A 22835-nucleotide genomic window follows, 5' to 3' on the forward strand; every position below is an offset into this window, starting at 1 on the left:
TCTGTCCATAGAGTCATATTGCTACAAACATAGACTTATGAGGTCTTTAACGTGTTTGTCTGCTCTGATACCAATTGAAAAAGCGGCGGTCTAACAACCACACCCAATATTTCTTTCAGAAATCTGTATGGACTAATTCCAGTATAATTCAAAGAGTATTAACTAGACAATCAAACTCAATCAAGTAAAAACATCCAAGAGTTATATCTCAATTTCTCAATACAATCTGCAATCGAACAGATAGAAATCTGTGAGCCCGATTGATATGAGAAATAACTTGAACGATATCAAAAACCAATGTTCAAGTGTCAATCAATTTCAATCAACAACCAAAGGTTGGATTTACCAATTGATTGAACTACGCACAACCTGTGATATTTCAATTATATAGAAAATATAATGCAGAAAAGAAATAACACAGACACTAGAAGTTTTGTTAACGAGGAAACTGCAAATGAAGAAAAACCCCGGGACCTAGTCCATATTTGAACACCATACTATATTAAGCCGCTACAGACACTAGCCTACTACAAGTTAACTTCGGAATGGAATGTAGTTGAGCCCAAACCAAGTCTCACACCGATTAAGGTATAGACGTGTTCCTTACGCCTCTAAATCCCAGCAGGACTCTATGCACTTGATTCCCTTAGATGATCTCACCCACAACTAAGAGTTGCGACGACCCAAAGTCGAGGACTCGATAAAAAAATCTGTCTCCCACAGAAAACTCTATTCTGATAGATAAATTTGTCTCCCACAGAAATACCTACAAATTTTTTGTTCCGTCTTTTGATAAATCAAGGTGAACAGGAACCAATTGATAATTTGGTCTTATATTCCTGAAGAACATCCTAGAAATATCATTCACCTCACAATAACTTAACTATATGGTTGTAGAACAAGTTATTGTGGAATCAAAAAGAGTAAGACGAAGACCTCTGTGATTACTTTTTATACCTTACCTATCGGAGATAAATCTCGAGCCAACCTTAAAGAAGATAGTACTCAATACGATAGAACAAGTAAGATCAGAACACGCAATTACAGAGAAAATAGTTGGTTCTGGCTTCAGGATCCCAGTGAAGTCTTCAAATCGTTAACATATAATGGTTTTAGAAAAAAACCAAGGTTAAAGGTGAATCGACTCTAGTACGCAACTAGTATTACACAGGAGGTGTGGGGATTAGGTTTCTCAATTGCTAGAGTTCTCCCTTATATAGTCTTCAAATTAGGGTTTGATAACCTTGAAACAAAGCAATCAATATTCACCGTTAGTTGAAATCCTGATTTAAGATTCAAGCTAAGTTTGATTAAAACCAAAGCAATGTATCTCCATCGTTAGATGGTCTACACACAAATGAATATACCTTCATTTAGATATGGGTAACCGTAACTAAACGTGTATATTGAGTTGGCTCAATAATAGTTAACATAAGTTATCCACATTAACACTTTTTTATTAACCTCATTCATCTAATACTTCTATATCAAATGATAATTAAATGAATCTAATTGTGTTACTCATAGAGTTGTTCAATTGTTTATATTCTCATATAAGTATACAAGAAACAATTGAAGCAAAATCGGATTGATTCAAAAGAATCGATTCATGAACATTTTAGTCGTGGTTTGAAAAGTTTGCATATCTTAATTTATATATGTATTTGTTCATGAGTATGAAATCATACTTAACCGATTTTAGAACTTAAACCAACTTAGTTTGCAAATGGGTACGCAAATTGAAGTTCCAGACATTGGTCATGTACGAAAACTCGCAAATGGGTACGCATGATGTCATTCTTGACCGAACTCAGGTGAAACCGTTCGCAAACGGTTATGCAAACTTAGTTCACGGACCTGAATCATACTACAACAGTTTGCATATTGGTATGCATACTTTGTTATATCCAAACAATGGTTAATTGTTCTAAACTCCCATTTCAATCATTGAAACATCCTTAGAAGACGACAATAGGTGTCTCACACAAACTATTAGCTTATAAGTAATTTTCAACCGAGTCTACATAAAATGATTGTCTCACACAAATCATGTAAGATGTTTCAAGGCAATTTTCACATGATCATCTTTTGACTCATTGTTTAGTTTCCAACAAATAAATCATTTCCAACTAAACTCGTCAAGAATAATGATGCACGTAGTTAAAGCAAAAAGCTTTCCAACACATATTTCAAGAAAGATATGAGCGAGTTAAACTCAGCTCAAAATATCAAATGTGTATAATGTAAAGTCTATATAGCTATACGACTTAGTCTCAATATGAGATAGAATAAAATAGATTTCTGAGTGATAGATAAGTTTCAGTCTCCACATACCTTTTGTTGATGAAGTTCCTCCAAGTTGTCCTCAGTAGATCTTCTTCTTCAATCGATGAATTCCGTGAAGTCTAAATCTCAACTATACATTCTATCCTAGTCCGAGACATGGCTATAAGTAGACTAGAAATCAAGACTTATTGTTTTGATCACCTAAACTTGACTGTTAGAGCACTGCTCGGTCGAACTCGCAAGCGTTGCTATCTCAAGCTTATTTGTAAATGTTAGTGATCAAAACTATAAGATTTGATTCTCTAGTATACTTATAGATGTCTCGGATTAGGATAGATTGTGTAGTTGAGCATTAGAATTCACGACGTTCATCAATTGATGACGAAGAACTACTAAGGCGAGCTTGTGGAACTTCATCAAAAAAAGGTATGTGGAGACTGAAACTCATCTATCACTTGGAAAGTCTATTTGTACTCTATCTCCTATATTGAGACATAAGTCGTGTTACGATATAGTTTTCTATTATACACATTTGAAATTTCAAGCTGAGTTTAACTCGCCTACATATTTCTCGGAATATGTGTTGGTAAGCTTTTGTTTCAATCAAATTCATCTTGATCATGTGAAAATCGCCGAGTAACATCTTACATGGTTTGTGTTATACAATCATTTGGTGTAGACTTGGAATGTTTCGTTATGATTATTTCAATAACTTGAAAATTGCTTTGATGCTAATAATGTGTGAAAACGGCTATTGTCATCCTCTAAGAAAGTTTCAATGATTGAAATAAGAGTTTAGAATACTTAACTATCATTGGATTATAAACATATTGTGCATTGTTGCATGTATATGATCCATGACCGGAACTAAAGTATACATACCCGTATGCGTACTTGAAGTTGTGAAATTTCGTGTACCAAGTACACATACTGGTGCACATGCATGCGTAAGGTATAGGTCGGGGAATTTCTGATAGGATTTGGAAGTGTACTAATTATGCGTACCCGTTTGCATACTGGCGAACACAAACCCAGACCGGCTACTTAAGTATGCATACCCGTTTGCATACTTGAGTGGTTAAAGTTCTAAAATCGGTTGGCTCATGAACTAATACATTTATATATTAAAGAATTCATTCTTTGCAAACCGTGGATATAATGTTCATGAATTGATTCGAGTGAATCAATCCAAATTTTCTTCCATTGTGTTCTTGTATACTTCTATGAGAATATAGCAATTGAACAACTATTTAACTAGTTTCATTTGAGTCATTTGAACTAGTTATGGTTAAGATGAATAAGGTTGATATGAGAGTATTCATATAGCTAACCTCGGTTGAGCCAATATGGTGTACACGTTTAGGTATGGTTACTAAACTTAAATGAGGGTACATTTCATTTGTGTATAACAAGCTAAGTTCGATCTAACGGTTGAAAGATATTATCTTGAACCTAATCAGGTTTTCATCTAACGGTGAATATTGAATGCTTTGTTAGCAAGGTAACTTAGATTTCAAACCCTGATTTGAAAACTATATAAAGGAGAACTCTAGCAACTGGGAAACCTAATCCCTACAACTCATGTGTGTTACTAGTTGCATAAGCTAGAGTCGATTCTCCTTTAACCTTAGGTTTTTAACGAAACCCTGTAGGTTAACAACTTGAAGACTTCATTGGAATTGTGAAGCCAGGCCTAACTATTTTATCTGTAGTTGCATGATATGATCTTGCTGTTTCTATAGTGTTTGAGTACTATCTTCTTTAATATTGGCTCGATATTTAATCTCCGATAGGCAAGATAAAAACTAATCACAATTATCTTCGTCTCATCGTTTGTGATTCCACAATATCTTGTTTCGCTGCCATACAATTAAGATTATTATGAGGTGATCGATATTTTTAGGCTGTTCTTCGAGAATATAAGTCTGGTATATCAATTGGTTCCTGTTCACCTTGATTTATCAAAAGACGGAAAAAAACTCGTAGGTATTTCTGTGGGAGACAGATTTATCTATTCCTATAGACTTTTCTGTGTGAGACAGATTTGTTTATCAAGTCTTCAACTTTGGGTCGTAGCAACTCTTGGTTGTGGGTGAGATCGGCTAAGGTAATCAAGTGCGTAGTATCCTATTGATATCAGAGATGTAAGGAGCGCAACTGTACCTTGAATCAATGTGAGATTGATTAGGGTTCAACTACAGTCCAGGCCGAAGTTCATTGGTAGTAGGCTAGTGTCTGTAGCGGATTATTACAGTGTGGTGTTCAGATCTGGATTAGGTCCCGGGGTTTTTCTGCATTTTCGGTTTCCTCGTTAACAAAATTTCGGGTGTCTGTGTTATTTCTTTTCCGCATTATATTTTGTTGTATAATTGAAATATCACAGGTTGTGCGTTGAATCGATTAATTGGGAAATCTATCCTTTGGTTGTTGATTGAAATTGATTGATCTTTGAACATTGGTCTATGTTACCATTCAAGTTAATTCTCTTATATTCAATCGGGCTCGCAAATTCCTATTTGCTGATTGCATATTGAATCGAGAAAGAGAGATACAAAACTATTTGTTAAAAAGTGGGGGTCTAACAACACCACCCTATATTTCGCTTAGCAATCTGTATGGACTAACTCCGAAATACTTTCTAGAGAATCAACTAGACAGTCAGACTCAATCTAGGTAAAAGTATCTCAAGGAGTTAATATCTCTCTCTTGTTTTGATTTACTCAATCTAATAGAAATCAGCGAGTCTTTAATCAAACACAAGGAATAACTTGGATGGTACCAAAGACCAATATCCAAGTATCAATCAATATCAATCAACAACCGAAGGTCGGATTTCCAATTGATTGATTCAAGCGCACAACCTGTATTATTTCAATTATATAATCAAATATAATGCGGAAATAGAAATAACATAGACACCAGAAATTTTGTTAACGAGGAAACCACAAATGCAGAAAAACCTCTGGACCTAGTCCAGATTAAACACACACTGTATTAAGCCGCTACAGACACTAGCCTACTCCAAGCTAACTTCGGAATGGACTGTAGTTGAACTCCAATCTGTCTCCCACTCATCCAAGGTACAATTGTACTCCCTACACCTATGATCCCAGCAGGATACTGCGCACTTGATTCCCTTAGATGATCTCACCCACAACTAAGAGTTGCTACGACCCAAAATCACAGACTTTGACAATAAACAAATCTGTCTCAGACAGACAAGTCTATCAAAGGATCAATCTGTCTCCCATAGATAAACCCTAAAGGTTTTGTTCCGTCTTTTGATAATAATCAAGGTGAACAGGAACTAATTGATAATCCGGTCTTATATTCCCGAAGAACAGCCTAGAATTATCAATAACCTCACAACAATCTTAATTGTATGGTAGCGAAACAAGATATTGTGGAATCACAAACAATGAGACGAAGATATTTGTGATTACTTTTTATATCTTGCCTATCGGAGATATAAATCTCAAGCCAATCAATCTGATTGTACTCGTACAATAGAAGATGCAAAATCAGACCACACAACTACGATAAAAGTAGTATCGGTCTGGCTTCACAATCCCAATGAAGTCTTTAAGTCGTTAACCTGGTTTTGGAAGAAGAAAACCAAAGGTTAAAGGAGAATCGACTATAGCACGCAAACTAGTATCACACATGAGGTGTGGGGATTAGTTTTGCACAATACTAGATGTCTCCTTTATATAGTCTTTCAAATCAGGGTTTGTAATTAATGTTAGCTTAGTAATAAAGCATTCAATATTCACCGTTAGATGAAAACATGATTTATATTCAAGCTAATATTTCTCAACCGTTAGATCGAAAATTTAGCTTGTTACACACACTTGATAATGCACGCTTCTAGGTTTGTTAATCGTACCCAAACGTATGCACTTGTTGGTTCAACAATAGTTAACCAAATGGTTATCCATATGAGCATTTCATATCAACAATGTTCTTCTTCACCATAACTATTTCAAATAATTTCAAATGAATTAGTTAGAGAATTGTTCAATTGCAAGTAAATCTTATGTACTACACAAGACACAATTGAAGAAAAGATGATTTGATTCACTTGATTCGGTTCATGAACTTTATAGCCACGGTTTGCAAACTGCATTCCTTAGTCTTTTTAAGTTTAAGTTCAGAAATCATCTTCAGATATATAACCTTCTCAAGTTCGCAGACTAGGTTCGCGGACTTAAGTTACCGGGCAGAGCTTACAAACTCCAGCAGAAATTCTTGGGTATGAGAACTTCGCCGGTTCGCGGACTGAGTTCGCGGACTTAGCTTCACGCAAGTAGTTTGTCAACTCCAGCAGAAATTATCGGGTTTGAGAACTTCGGTAGTTCGCGGACTTGGATCACGCCATTCTTCTGGTTCTCTTGATCAATAAAATTCGCAAACTTTTGTTCAAGGAATGGGACTTATACATAAATGTGTTTCCACAACAATGCTTATATCCACCATTGGTTATGTAGTATAAACTCTCATTTCAATCATTGAAACATTCTTAGAGGACGTTATATATTTGTTATACTATTTCTCGTCAAAGCAATTTTCAAGATGATTGAAACATATTATGACTTTCGTCACATGGTAAAGATAAACTTGATTGAAGTGAAAAGCTTACCAACATATATTTCGAGATATAGATAGGCGAGGTATACTCGGCTCGAAATACCAAATGTGTATAATCCAAGTTTATATATATAACATACGACTTCTTGTCTCAAAGATTAGGAGATAGAGTAGATAGACTTTTGAGTGATAGATAAGTTCAAGTCTTCACATACTTTTTTGTCGAGCAGTTCCACCTGTTTCTTGAGTAATTATTCTACTTGTATGATGAATCGCCATGAAGTCCTTGAGCTTAACTAAACTTTCTATCCTAGTCTGAGACTTAGCTATAATAAACTAGAAATCAAGACTTATAGTTTTGATCACTAACATTGACAAACATGCTCGAGATAACAACACATGAGAGTTCGACCGAGCAATGCTCTAACAGTCTCCCCCTTTGTCAATATTAGTGACAAAACTATCAATACATATAGAATACAAAAAAGACAAAGAAACTTTAGTAGCTCCTATTCCACATGTCTAATCTTCAACATTCCTCGAAATCTTCGTCACTTCCAAGTACTCCAATGATCCCAAAGGTTGTAAGTTTAGCATCACCGCTGTTGAAGATCCGAAGATATAACAATGAGAAAACATAGTTCTCGATCATTGTTATACAGTGTCATAGTATTATTACACAGCGTCGAAGTTCAATTGTATCACAACTTCAACAATAATACTATGGTGATATGTATCATTCCCCCTTAGTCAATACTCTATCTGACATGGAAACCACTCCCCCTTACACAATGATCCGAAAACCATATGTATTTGTAGTATGAAATACATATTAATTCTCCCCCTTTTTGTCAATAAAATTGGCAAAGGTACAAGAACGCGATTATAATGAAATTTCCGAGAGAGACATTTCATGACAAAAGGAAAAAAAATACATACCAACTAATTTATATGCAATCATAAAGCCGAAGATAAATGCATTCATCAAGGACTTTAAAGATACAAGATAACCCCTCTAAAATTTCACAGCCGCACACCCCTCAAGATATGACAATTAAGCACAAGTTCAAAAGAACTCTCCCCCATTTGATGTCATTCCCGAAAGAACAACAAGAGCGACCTTAATTTCGAAAGAAAAGAATGATTTTTATTGGACACCAAAAACCATAAGAATGATTTTCTATATCCAAAAACTCAATCAAATTAATCACAAGTAAACCCATGATTAATTTAATCGGAGTACGCAATCAAATTAAACACAAAATGTGATCAATTCAATCGATTGTGCTAAACATAAGAGAACTTATGGAGACGCGAAAGTACTCAACTAGATTAATTACAAGAGAACCCATAATTAATCTAATTGGAATATACAACCAAACTAATCACAAAAGTAATCCATTTAATTGTCATTTGTTTTGCTCGACATAAGAAAACTTACAGAGCAATAACTAAATAACCAAACAAGATGGTTAATTTAGTTCAATATGCTCGACATAACATATCTCACGGAACACCAACTAAGCTAATAAATCAACTTTGTTGTATAGTGCTCAACATAAGATACATTACGGAGCCTCACAGTAATACATAAAAATATAGATCAGGGATGATCGATACTGCGGAATACACAAGGATTCATTCTATCTCAATCACTATTTGCATACCGACAATAATAGACATAATCCTTGAAAACAAAATATTTTGACCTATCTTCCGTCAAAATATTTGATAATATAGGCTTAACTTTTGTATTTGTCAAAAGTCCATTCATTCTTTTATCAATACGTGAATACCGATCACGAACGATTTTACTTGTGACAAAGTATGGGACAAACATAGTTCACGGACGTAAACACCAATATCCCAGAAAAAATTGCAATATATCAAATCATAAAGATTAATACTGCAGAAACATCATCCTCCAATTCTTTTTTAGAATTTAAACCAATAAACCTAAAAAAAGAACAAGAAAAGATTTCACGTACTACTTCAAATCTCGAGAAGATTTCCTATCAGTTGTGATGACATATGAACTGGTAGTTTGTTTTCATGATCAACATCATGAAAACATGTTATAGAAACATGATTCAACTCAAGAATATCGCCCTTCTCAACTTCATCAACCTTGTTGCTTCCATCCATTGTGTACAAAAAAGAGTCCAGTAGAATCTTTTGACCTTATGGAACACTGTATTTAAGGTGTTCCAAGAAACCCTAGGAACTATGACATTCGTGTGGGTCCGATATGTGTACTTGGTCAATCACACATGTGTGACCTGGGGGAAAGGAAAATCTTAATTATGCATAGAGAATTTCCGAGAGACACTCGGAGAAGGGATAAAGGAACACAAGGACTAGAGAAGAATTTTTGAAAAAAAAAAAAAAACTTAACACAGAACTTAATACAATCCTGACAACTTTCTCAAGAAGAACATCTTGAGAACAAAGTGCATCCAAATTTTATGCAAAGGAGGGATGCAGCTTTAAGCAGTTATGATGTATTAAGATGAGCATCTTTCTCATCAATATTCACTTCTTCTTTTCCTTTATCAAGGGTATTTAGAGAGACATTACTCGTCATAGCTGAAGAAGTTTTATCAAGAAAAGGGTTAGGAGTACCTGAGTCAACTGTTTTCCATGTTTTCCTGATGCTCCGTTTGAGTCTGTTTACACTGATTTTTAGATCTGAGACTCGATTGTTGATGTGTAAGAAATATGGAGCGGAAGTCTTGGATTTGCAGCTTTCTACAGGGAGAGATGAGGAATTCAACTTTTCTTTCTTCCTCCCATGCCTTTTTCTCTTTGTAGGGTCAGTCACCCTTTCACCACTCTTCCTTCTTTCATTGTAGGCATTTTTTTTTTGAGCACACAATTAAGAAAGGACTTATCACAGTACATTCCTTGAGTGTTTAAAGTGCCTTTTCCAACAATGCGTGAAACCGATTTAATGACTTCTTTAGACATCCAAGTAAGAATGTTATGAAGCTTCTCATTCCTCAACCGATAACGACATCTTCGCTCAGAATGTCCTTTATTCCGCAGTAATAGCAGTTAAAGAATTATTTTTAACTGTTCTCTTGTGAGCAGATTTAGAAGGAACAGAATTCTTGTTTTGGAACCATTGCAAGCTACCAAAGGTATTTCACATGGAGAGTTATCACTAGCTTTAACAAAGTTGATCTTACTAGTTTTTGGGGCGTCTATTCCTTTATAGCCCAGACCACGTGTATCACGGTGTTCTTTACATGCTCCAAGCATAGAAGATAATTTTGTAGAGTTAGAATTGAATCTACTCAGACTCTCTTCAAGTGATTTTACTTTATTAAGAGCAGCTGCAAGCTCAGTCTCCAAGGATTTTTCTTTGGCGAGAAGACTGCGCTCTTTGTCGCTAACACGTTTTTTTTGAGAGTCATATCTTGCTTCAGTTTCTGCAAGTCTTTCTTTCAACACGAAGAGATTTCGAAAAAGATTATCACATTCAGATTTTTTTGTGCGTACATCTTCTTCACGATCTTTAATGATAAATTGTAAGAGTTTATATCCACCATCATATCCTTTAAAGAGTTTTCTCAACTTTCTGTTCTCTTGACAAAGATGACCCATGTATTTACTCAAGCAGGTTGTTGAATTTTTTTCTTTCAAGGAACGATCGAACATCTTGATATATTGACATACTTCCCCATCAATACTTTGTCCTTCTTTTGAATCACTATCATCTGAAAGATCATCCAACTGTTCCTCAAGAGATTTTTTCCAGTCGAAAGCAGATTCAGTCAATGGACAAGTTTTTGAGTTTTTCTTAGAAGTTCCAACCCTTTGAGACTCACATGAGTAAATATGAACTGGTGTTGCATTATCAGAGATGTACTTATCGTCCATAAAGTCATATCGCTACAAACACAGACTTGTAAGGTCTTAAACGTGTTTGCCTTCTCTGATACCAATTGAAAAAGCGGGGGTCTAACAACACCACCCAGTATTTCACTTAGAAAACTGTATGTACTAACTTCGGAATACTTTCTAGAGAATCAACTAGACAGTCAGACTCAATCGAGGTAAAAGTATCTCAAGGAGTTAATATCTCTCTCTTGTTTTGATTTACTCAAGCTAATAAAAATCAGCGAGTCTTTAATCAAACACAAGGAATAACTTGGATGGTACCAAAGACCAATATCCAAGTATCAATCAATATCAATCAACAACCGAAGGTCGGATTTTCAATTGATTGATTCAAACGTACAACCTGTATTATTTCAATTATATAATCAAATATAATGCGGAAATAAAAATAACATAGACACCAGAAATTTTGTTAACGAGGAAACCACAAATGCAGAAAAACCTATGGACCTAGTCCAGATTAAACACACACTGTATTAAGCCGCTACAGACACTAGCCTACTCCAAGCTAACTTCGGACTGGACTGTAGTTGAAATACAATCAGTCTCCCACTGATCCAAGGTACAGTTGTACTCCCTACGCCTCCGATCCCAGCAGGATACTGCGCACTTGATTCCCTTATATGATCTCACCCACAACTAAGAGTTGCTACGACCCAAAATCGCAGACTTTGACAATAAACAAATCTGTCTCAGACAGACAAGTCTATCAAGGATCAATCTGTCTCCCATAGATAAACCCTAAAGGTTTTGTTCCGTCTTTTGATAATAATCAAGGTGAACAGGAACTAATTGATAATACGGTCTTATATTCCCGAAGAACATCTTAGAGTTATCAATCACCTCACAACAATCTTAATCGTATGGTAGCGAAACAAGATATTGTGGAATCACAAACAATGAGACGAAGATGTTTGTGATTAATTTTTATATCTTGCCTATCGGAGATATCAATCTCAAGCCAATCAATATGATTGTACTCGTCCGATAGAAGATGCAAGATCAGATCACACAACTACGATAAAAGTAGTATCGGTATGGCTTCACAATCCCAATGAAGTCTTTAAGTCGTTAACCTGGTTTTAGAAGAAGAAAACCAAAGGTTAAAGGAGAATCGACTCTAGAACGCAAACTAGTATCACACGTGAGGTGTGGGGATTAGTTTTGCACAATACTAAATGTCTCCTTTATATAGTCTTTCAAATCATGGTTTGCAATCAATGTTAGCTTAGTAACAAAGCATTCAATATTCACTGTTAGATGAAAACCTGATTTAGATTCAAGCTAATATTTCTCAACCGTTAGATCGAAAACTTAGCTTGTTACATACACTTGACAATGCACGCTTCTAGGTTTGTTAACCGTACCCAAACGTATGCACTTGTTGGTTCAACAATAGTTAACCAAATGGTTAGCCATATGAGCATTCCATATCAACCATGTTATTCTTCACCATAACTAGTTCAAATGATTTCAAATGAACTAGTTAGAGAGTTGTTCAATTGCAAGGAAATCTCATGTACTACACAAGACACAATTGAAGCAAAAATGATTTGATTCACTTGAATCGGTTCATGAACTTTTATAGCCACGGTTTGCAAACTGCATTCCTTAGTCTTTTTAAGTTTAAGTTCAGAAATCATCTTCAGATATATAACCTTCTCAAGTTCGCAGACTAGGTTCGCGGACTTAAGTTACCGGGCAGAGTTTACAAACTCCAACAGAAATTCTCGGGTATGAGAACTTCGCCGGTTCGTGGACTGGGTTCGCGGACTTAGCTTCACGCAAGTAGTTTGTCAACTCCAGCAGAAATTCTCGGGTTTGAGAACTTCGGCAGTTCGCGGACTTAGTTCGTGGACTTGAATCACGCCATTCTTCTGGTTCTCTTGATCAACAAAGTTCGCAAACTTTGGTTCAAGGAATATGACTTATACATAAGTTTGTTTCCATAACAATGCTTATGTCCACCATTGGTTATGTAATCTAAACTCTCATTTCAATCATTGAAACATTCTTAGAGGACGTTATGTAGTTGTTACACTATTTCTCCTCAAAGCAATTTTCAAGATGATTGAAACATATTATGACTTTCGTCACATGGTAAAGATAAACTTGATCGAAGCGAAAAGCTTACCAACACATATTTCGAGATATAGATAGGCGAGGTATACTCGGCTCAAAATACCAAATGTGTATAATCCAATTCTTTATATATAGCATACGACTTCTTGTCTCAAAGAGTAGGAGATATAGTAGATAGACTTTTGAGTGATAGATAAGTTCAAGTCTTCACATACCTTTTTTTCGATAAGTTCCACCGGTTCCTTGAGTATTTCTTCTACTTGTATGATGAATCTCCATGAAGTCTTTAAGCTCAAGTACACTTTCTATCCTAGTACGAGACTTAGCTATAATAGACTAGAAATCAAGACTTATAGCTTTGATCACTAACATTGAAAAACATGCTTGTGATAGCAACGCATGCGAGTTCGACCGAGCAATGCTCTAACACTTTGATATACTTTTCTCTAGATTGAGTCTGACTGTCTAGTTGATTCTCTTGAAATTATATTGGATTTTGTCTATTCATATTGCCAAACGAATTGTTGGGTGTGGTTGTTTGACCCCCGCTTTTTAATTGACAAACAAGCTTGAGATAGCAACGCTTGCGAGTTCGACCGAGCAGTGCTCTAACATAAACATGCCTAAGATTGGCGGCAAAATTAGTAGTTCTAATATCCTTAACACCCAAACCACCTTTTTGAAAGGGATGAAAATTTTAGACCAACTTACATGATAATGCTTCTTACCATCTCACTACCAGCCCAAAGTGAAAAGACGAGGGTACCCAAATACACGACAATCTTTTTATTTCAACCTATAATTCCTCTACCGAATGTGATCGTCTATGGACAGAGTCGAGACAATACGATAATTTTTTTCACACTTCGTGTGATCGTATATGGATACGAGATCGAGATAATACAACAACAAAGTGTGTACTTGATAATAGGTTCGACAATAACCGAAACTCTATAGGATCACTATCAAGTATTACAGAGTTCGCATAAAGTGCAATTTACTTTAATTATAATAAAACAATTATAATGCGGAAAAGTAAAGTAAGTGGCACGACAAGATTTTTTTAACGAGGAAACCGCAAATGCAGAAAAACCCCGGGACCTAGTCCAGTTTTGAATACTCTCAGAAATAATCCGTTATACAAAATCTAATACCAACTTCGTATAGTTGAGACCAAGCCCTTATCTACTTAGTTTCCTCAGTATCCCTGCGCCTTTGACTTCTAGAGTCACGCACATGAATAAAAAGTCCTTTGGATCGTATTCCAAAAAACAAAGGAAGAATTTGTTTGGTAACCGCTCTAATCAATCTTGCTAGAAGATAAGATGAGTTGTTGACAAAGGCTCTTATGTTTAATCTAATAAACTTCTTTGTCTGGTTAGATCAATCCGAATGAATAACTTAGATTCAGATTTACAATTATCAGATTAGGATATTGAAGAATACCACCAAATGATAATTGTCGATCTCACGTACCTAATCAATCAGATCTATTAAATATAAATCGATTCTAGTTCGATCCCAGCCGATCAAGGTTTGTGCACTAAATCCACAAGATAAGAAAACTAATAAGAATTCTTTTTCCTCTTCAAATCTTCTATTGCATTCAAATACCTGCACAACACCACTTAAATCTCTTGTGATCAATCACACACAGAACGGAGTCGTTAACAATTGATTATCACAAGAAGTATTTAGATCTAAAAACTGTTCTAAATATCCCTTCGATACGAGGATTCTCAAGAATAAACAAACCAGGTGCAATCAAAGTTTCAACAACCGTTAGTGAATCAAACCAAATCGAAAACTAATAACACTGCAATTATCTGGATTCCCACCAACGGTACTCATAGAGCATCTTGATCCCATATAAGTCTTTAAACGAGCGGTCGTAAGAGATTTCAACTAATTAGGATCTTTCCTCTCCAATTAGACGGCTCCACCAGAAACAACAAGAATTGAAGTTTGCCTGACTCTTAGTATCATTTGCTAGAAATGCAAACTTAGGTATTTATAGATATTTATAGACCAGGGATGTTTGGACACTTCCAAAACCGAAAATATTCTCAAGATATGCAACGAATGCCCAAATTCGGTTTTCTTAATTCCAATAAATGTTTGTCCAATATTTCCAAAATCTCTCAATAGAAAATCTCCAATTAGTAAATGCACATTACTAATTTTTATTCTCTAGAGATATGAATTAATTGCAGGTAATTAAAGCATATAAAATCAAAAACCTTAATTAAAAGATTCTTAATTTATTTCGACACAGGATCACCTTGAGTACCAAGGAATATCTTTGAACACTAAATGATAAGAGTTACTGCTCATGTTCAAAGTATGTTGACATCTTTTCATTGCAAATCCTTATTAATATTTACATGGATTTGATTCTTGGAATCGGTTCTACCACACTTTCAAACAAGTTTAGAATTGGTTCTACCAGTATTCCAAGACTATTATGTGATCGGCTGTACCAAGTCACAATGGTTAGTTGTGATCGGTCCTACCAAGTCACACATGGGTTTAGATAGGTTATACCAATCACTAGGATAGGTTCTACCTAAACATGGTATATACTTGTGATCGATCACACCAGTCACTAGGATAGGTTACACCAATTACAAGGATCGGTCACACCAATTACAAGGATCGATCATACCATCTTATGGTGATTACTTAGGATCGGTTAAACCAATTACTAGGACCGGTTATACCAAATCATAAGTTTAGGTATTGTGATCGGTTATACCAAGACACATAACCGGAGTTAAGATAAGTTCTACCAACACACACATATTGGTCATCCAAAGATTATGCAATGAATAGCCGGAGAAATAAACCTATTGATTTCCCTTTCGATTCACGAAACAAGTTCATAAATGTACTTCCTTTAAACAAATGTAAAACATTATTTCCTAGGATGAAATCTTCACCATATACCCATACACATAATCATAAAACTATATACAAGATTATGTCGTTGTCATATCTACGAAGTTCAAAAGATAAGCGTTATACTTATTTGTCTAATTCCTTAATATTATGATCATGTCTCATCACTAGAGTATTATATACAATATGTACAGTATATACAGCTTCGCCGTTTTGTTTTCAATATGCACGAGTTGAAAGATATGTTATGAATGAAATAATTTCAAGTCAGTATTACTAACCTCAAGTGGAAGGACGATGTCGTTGTTGTAGTTCGTTACTTCTTCTCATTCTTCAGGTTTTCAGAGTAATACTTGTATGTCTCAACATTCTTACACTTTCTAGTCTAACCTAAGCGAAGTTGACTCCAGTATTTAATCAAGCGAATTTACATGAGTTTTCATACTAAAATATGACAACCAAACTTGACATACCAACGCTTGGTGAGTTCAACTGAGCTACAGTATAACACAAAGGAATCTCTTAAATATACTATCAATTTCCTTTATAGCCATTTTAGGAAGAATAAAACAAAACATCCAATAGTAGACCATTCCAGCAAGCACAGTTTTAATAAGCATCAGTCTTCCTGGATAAGCCAGGAATTTTCCTTTCCAAGATTTAACTCTGGTAGTGACCATAGATATCAAAGGGAGACAATCATTATAAGACAATCTTGTGGATAAAAGTGGAACACCAAGGTACCTTATAGGAAATTTATCAGAGGAGCAATCAAGAATCATCTCAATCTCCTTTAAAGAATTAGCATCCACAACAGAGAAGAAAAGAGAAGTATGTTGATGGTTTATTTTCACCCCAGTACGAGAACAAAATTATGAAATACACTCCTTTAAGAAACCAACAAAAACTATTGAACCTTTGGGAAAAAAAAAATCATCTGCAAAACAAAGATGTGTAAGACCGGTAAGCTTATATTTGGGGTGAAAGCCAAAAGTACCCTTCTTTACTTGCTTCTGAAGAATGATACTATAACATCTCCATGACCATAACAAAGAGATAAGGAGAGGTAGGGAATCCTTGCCTCAACCCTTTATGAGCTCCAAAATATCCAAAAGGAGAACCATTGATGAGGACAGAAAACTCAGGAGTGGAAATTGTTAGACCATTGCTCGGTCGAACTCGCATACGTTGCTATATCAAGCATGTTTGTCAATATTAGTGATCAAAACTGTATGTCTTGATTTATAGTTTACTTATGAATAAGTCTCGGTCTAGGATAGTTAAGTGTAGTTGAGCTCAAGACTCCATGGCGATCATCTTATGAAGACGAAGAACTACTCGAGGAACAGGTGGAACTTCATCCGACTAAAAGGTATGTAGAGACTTAAACTTATCTATCACTCAAAAGTCTATTCTATCTCATACTCTTGAGACAAAGTCGTATAAGTATGATAGTTTTCATACATACACATTTGCTATTTCGAGCCGAGTTCACTCGCCTATCTTTTTCTCGAAATATATGTTGGTAAGCTTTCGCTTTAACCATTTTCATCTTTACCCGTGACGAAAGTCATGATGACATTTCAATCTTAAAAATGGCTTTGATGACGATAGTCATGAATAACGATTGTTATAGCATTATAGAAGAAAATGTTTCAATGATTGAAATGTAGAGTTGAGATTACCATCTATGGATATAAGCATATATAGTTTGTTCGCACATTAGTGTATAAATCCATGTGCCGGAAACCAAGTGCTTGCATATGTGTGCATGTAGTATTGGTGAAGGAGACAGGTTGAGTACGCGTACCAGAGGAAGTTTTCATACCGAAACTTTATGCTGAGTTTGTAGTTTGAAAACTAGTAAACCAGTCACCTTAGGTACGCGTACCCACGGAAGTTTTCATACCCGAAAATTTCTGCTGAGTTTAGAAACCAAAGCCAACTCAAATCCGGCAGCTAAGGTACGCATACCTGTACGCGTACCCAAGCTGGTTATTTCTCAAATCGGTAGTTCATGAACTTAAAACAATAAATTATAAGGAATGCAATCTTTGAAAACCGTGGGTATATTGTTCATGAATTGATTCAAGTAGATAAATCCGATTTTGTTTCAATTGTGTCTATGAATAAAGACCTAAGCAATTGAACAACTCTATCAACTAGTTCTTATGAGTCATTTGAACTAGTTATGAGAAGGATGAATATGGTTAATATGAAAGTGCTCATATAGTCATATGGCTAACCATTGGTTAACAATTTGTGAACCAACTAAGTGTACACGTTTAGGTACGGTTACTCAAACCTAAATGAATACATTTTATTTGTGTGTGATAAGCTAAGTTTCGATCTAACGGTTGAAAGATATTAGCTTGGTTGAATCAGGTTTTTCATCTAACGGTGAATATTCAATGCTTTGTTATCAAAGTAACTTAGATTGCAAACCCTGATTTGAAAACTATATAAAGGAGACATCTTGCAATTGGAAAAACTAATCCCTACACCTCATGTGTGATACTAGTTGGTTTGCTAGAGTCGATTCTCCTTTAACCTTAGGTTTATTCTCGAGACCCTGTAGGTTTACGACTGAAAGACTTCATTGGGATTATGAAGCCATATGAAACTACTTCTCTTGTAGTTGAGCAATCTGATCTTGCCATTTTCTATCGTACGAGTTCAATTAAATAGTTGAATTGAGATTATATCTCCGATAGGGCAGGATAAAAAGAAACCACAAACATCGTCGTCTCATCGTTTGTGATTCCACAATATCTAGTTTCGCTACCATACGATTTAGATTATTGTGAGGTGATTGATAATACTAGGCTGTTCTTCGGGAATATAAGTTCATATTATCAATTAGTTCCCGTTCACCTTGATTTATCAAAAGACGGAACAAAAACTCATAGGTTTATCTGTGGGAGACAGATTTATCTATTAACATAGACTTTTCTGTGTGATACAGATTTGTTTATTAAAGTCTTCGACTTTGGGTCGTAGGAACTCTTAGTTGTGGGTGAGATCAGCTAAGGGAATCAAGTGTGTAGTATCCTGCTGGGATCAGAGACGTAAGGAGCGCAACTGTACCTTGAATCAGTGTGAGATTGATTAGGGTTCAACTACAGTCCAGACCGAAGTTAGTTTGTAGTAGGCTAGTGTCTTTAGAGGCTCAATACAGTGTGGTGTTCAATCTGGACTAGGTCCCGGGGTTTTTCTGCATTTTCGGTTTCCTCGTTAACAAAATTTCTAGTGTCTGTGTTATTTCTATTCCACATTATATTTTATTATATAATTGAAATATCACAGGTTGTGCGTTGAGATCAATCAATTAGAATATCCAAACTTTGATTATTGATTTAAATTGATTGACACTTGGATATTGGTATTTGGTACCATCCAAGTTATCTCTCTAGTATTTGATAAAGACTCGCGGATTTCTATTTGCTTGAGTATAGATCAAATCGAGAGATCGAGATATTAACCATTTGATATACTTTTATCTAGATTGAGTTTGACTGTATAGTTGATTCTCTAGAAAGTATATTGGAGTTAGTCCATACAGATTGCTAATCGAAATATTGGGTGTGGTTGTTGTACCCCCGGATTTTCAGAAATAAACAGCTCAATCCAATTAACAAACTCAGCAGGAAACCTATCTTCTTCAAGGTAGCTAAGATAGCCTGCTGATAGGAGCCTAAAACACATCATTTGAATATCATTTTTTGAGGCTTTTCTTAGTTAGTTTTCTAATTTTAGTTGTATATTACGCTTGTTTTGCACTTCGGAGTCATGTTACATAAAATAAGAAAAATGGAGGTTTATGGCGTTGGTTGGAGAACTTGGAATTGACAGGGTGGAAGCGTGCATGGACACAAGGCTCTAATATGCCAAGAAAGCAATTTACTAGAGCACCAAACGCTTATTATTCGTGGATGTCACTAAACCTATAGATGAGAAAGTACAAGGGAACCTAGGTTTGTACTCAGGGACACCATCTTCTATACCTTATGACATAGCAGCCGAAGACTAGGTTGAGCAGTGTGTCTCACGACCAGTTCCTGCACTCCGCATCACTGAATAGTTAGTAGTTCTCACTGCACCCAAACCACTTATTTGTGATTGCGTGCCAAGGGTTTGGGTTAGTAGTTGAATCCGAGATGAAGAAGGAACATGTACTCGAGTTTGGTAGTGGTTTTGAGTCAGAAATGCAGGGAAGAATGTGAGTTTGCTGCCATTGATATTTGATGATGAAAGAAGAGGATTCAGAGTTGATCTGTATCTGTGAATGATTTATGAGAATGGTTTTGGGTCACAGTAGTGTTTTGCATGGAATGAGCTATGAAAGGTTGCAAAACCAACAGAGTTTTATCCATCTCCACTACAGTGCATCAACCTAAGGTTCTACTCGACAAATCTCTTCAATAATCTTTTTCACCAGATATCGAGGCATGTAGCATCGACCTTGAAAATTTTGATTAGAGTACACATAATTGGGAAGAAAATAATCGTGCATAGCTTCTGGTGGTAAAATTCCTCCCTCGGTACCTATATCTTCTTGAGAATACTTCTTGTGGCTCTGGAACTCTAGGTATTTGGCCCGCTTCTACGAGCATCAAAGTGCGGATTAATTTAATATCTTCAGCTTCCTCATCATCAAGTTCTTGCAACCTCCTCTGATGCATTTTTTGTTGTAATCTTAACCGATTCATAGTAACATTCATCTTTTCATTGGATCTCGCCATTGATGATTATGAAATTTAAAACTGGGAATATAGATAGAGAAATTTGTGAAATATAAGAAGTAGATGTGAGTAACTTGAAGATGTACAAGGACATATATACATGATTCAATAGGGGGAGATAGTTGTTGCAAAATAACTATTTATCGATAATCATAATATCGTTGGCGATATTATTTATATCGCGCGATGGGTTTGATGGCGACAACGATATTCATAATATCGCCGGCGCTGTCAATAATAACGCACCATAGAAACTCTGTCACTCAATGGTTTTCCCATAATGACGCAATTCGTTTGCCATGCCACCTAGTATGTCAAATAGATTTTTTTTTGGCATGTGAATAGGAATAGGCCTATACACTTATTTTGTTATAGGGCGCCACCTTTGTCATAATTGATGATAAATATCTCTCCAAGCTCTACTGAGGAAAAAATAGACCTTTAAGAAAGGAGAAAAGCAAAAATTTCTTAAACTTTGTTATTGCTATGATCAAATGATGGAAATTTCAAATTTCTTAAATTTTGTTATTGCTATGATCAAGTAGGCAATGATGGAAAATGGGATTATGAAAGGAGTTTATTTTCTTCTTTGTAGCACCGGGTTCAGTTTAAAATGGGCCTAGAGTTGGAGGCTTCCAAGATCTCCAAGAAACACACAAATATCTTTGGTTTGGTACAATACCCGACACACCGGCCTAAGAACCGTAGGGTTATAACTCATATAAAACAGCATTATGGTTGCCGACCTCGATAAACTCTTAGTGATGGGGCATATATGGTTCATTGATGATGATGGGAAAACTTACACCTTACGAGAAGAAACAGCAACAAGCATGCAAAGCCTTCCAAAAGAGCTGCAAGAAGATATATTGGTCAGGTTACCACTGAAATCAGTCTCAGTTTGTAGGTGTGTCAACAAGCTTTGACTTAAGCTACTTTGTAGCCGTGAGTTCGCTAAGAAATAAGAATCATGCTATTCATAGTTATAATCAAATTAACAACAACCCTAAGTTCATGCTTAGATATTACGATAGAAATACTAAGAGCCCTTTGATTTACTCCATAGATTATGCTTCAATATCATCATCATTGTTATCTTCATGTGAACCTCGTAAAGGAGTTATACGTAGACAACGTGTTTTGATGGAAAATCCATTCAAATGCATACTGGGTAGTTGTTCACTTCAAACTTTTGGATCCTGTAATGGTTTGATTTGCTTAGGTTTATTTTATGCCGGGGATACAAGTAATGGTATACCAAGTACTTATTTAAAAGCGTTCATAGTATTTATATTTGGAATCCGTTTACTAGAGAGTATAAGAATATACCAATAGGCCAAATACGAAAGCGTGATTCTATGTTTGAAACCATGGATAACGACAGAGTTAAATATGGATTTGGTTATGATCGCAGAATTAGTGACTACAAGTTGGTGCGAATTGCGGATTATGAAAATACTGGTTGTTTTAACATTCACGTTTACACCTTAAGGTCGGATTCATGGAGAAGTACTCAAACCAACTTCCCTTATCTATTTGCTCGTCAAGCAAGACCTTCTGGATTGCTACCTTCCGGGTTGCTTTTTAATGGTGCACTCCATTGGTTAGGCACCCAAAAAACCTCATCTGAAAGCGCAATAATCTCTTTTGACATTATCAATGGGAGACTTCTGGATTTCCCATATCCAGAAGAAACTATGTCAGAACTAGAAGATAGTCGTGAGTTGTTTAAAAATCTGTGTGTGTTGGAAGGCTGCCTTTGCTTAGTTTTGATTTACAGATATGTCCTGATTGATGTGTGGGTGATGCACAATTATGGAGAAAGAGAATCCTGGAAAAAATGGTTTACCGTTCCTAAATCAACAATGACTCGGTCTTACTTCTGGCAACCGATATGGTCTTTCAATGATGAAGAGATTCTAGTAGATAACTTGTCGAGTTTGGTTGTATATGATATAAAGAACACAACTACTAGAAATGTGTTCATTGCTGGTGTTTGTGGGCCAAGGAATCAACCGGAAAGTTATGTGGAGAGCCTCGCCCAACTTTACTCAGGTACTTATGCACGGAGTAAGAGTAAGAGTAAGAGCAAGCGCAAGCGCGGAGTAGATTGATCAGGTAAAAATATCCTAATCTAATTTGTTTTGCATCTCAATGGAGTTCTTCATTGAGATGCAAAAAACCATCGGTGTAAGCTTTATTCATAAGAAATTGTGTTATATGCCAAGAAGATTGGATATTGTTCTGCATTAGATATGCTTATTTTCAAATAGAAGTTCAATGGTCATGTTTAGTTTAATTTGTTCCATGATGTACTTGGATCGCTTAAATCTATGC

General features: G+C 35.7%; 1 protein-coding gene across 1 annotated transcript; it reads left to right on the forward strand.

The window, feature by feature from the left end:
- Positions 1–21868: 21868 nt before the first annotated feature.
- Positions 21869–22612, forward strand: LOC113272622 (F-box/kelch-repeat protein At3g06240-like). The gene has a single exon (XM_026522435.1). The coding sequence runs from the start codon at positions 21869–21871 to the stop codon at positions 22610–22612; it is 744 nt and encodes a 247-aa protein (XP_026378220.1).
- The last annotated feature ends 223 nt before the right edge of the window (positions 22613–22835 follow it).

The sequence above is a fragment of the Papaver somniferum genome, chromosome 4, assembly GCF_003573695.1.
Source record: "Papaver somniferum cultivar HN1 chromosome 4, ASM357369v1, whole genome shotgun sequence".
Classification (NCBI taxonomy): domain Eukaryota; kingdom Viridiplantae; phylum Streptophyta; class Magnoliopsida; order Ranunculales; family Papaveraceae; genus Papaver; species Papaver somniferum.

Coding starts and splice junctions, on each gene's coding strand:
- LOC113272622 (XM_026522435.1), top strand. CDS start 21,869: ATGGATAACGACAGAGTTAAATATGGATTTGGTTATGATCGCAGAATT.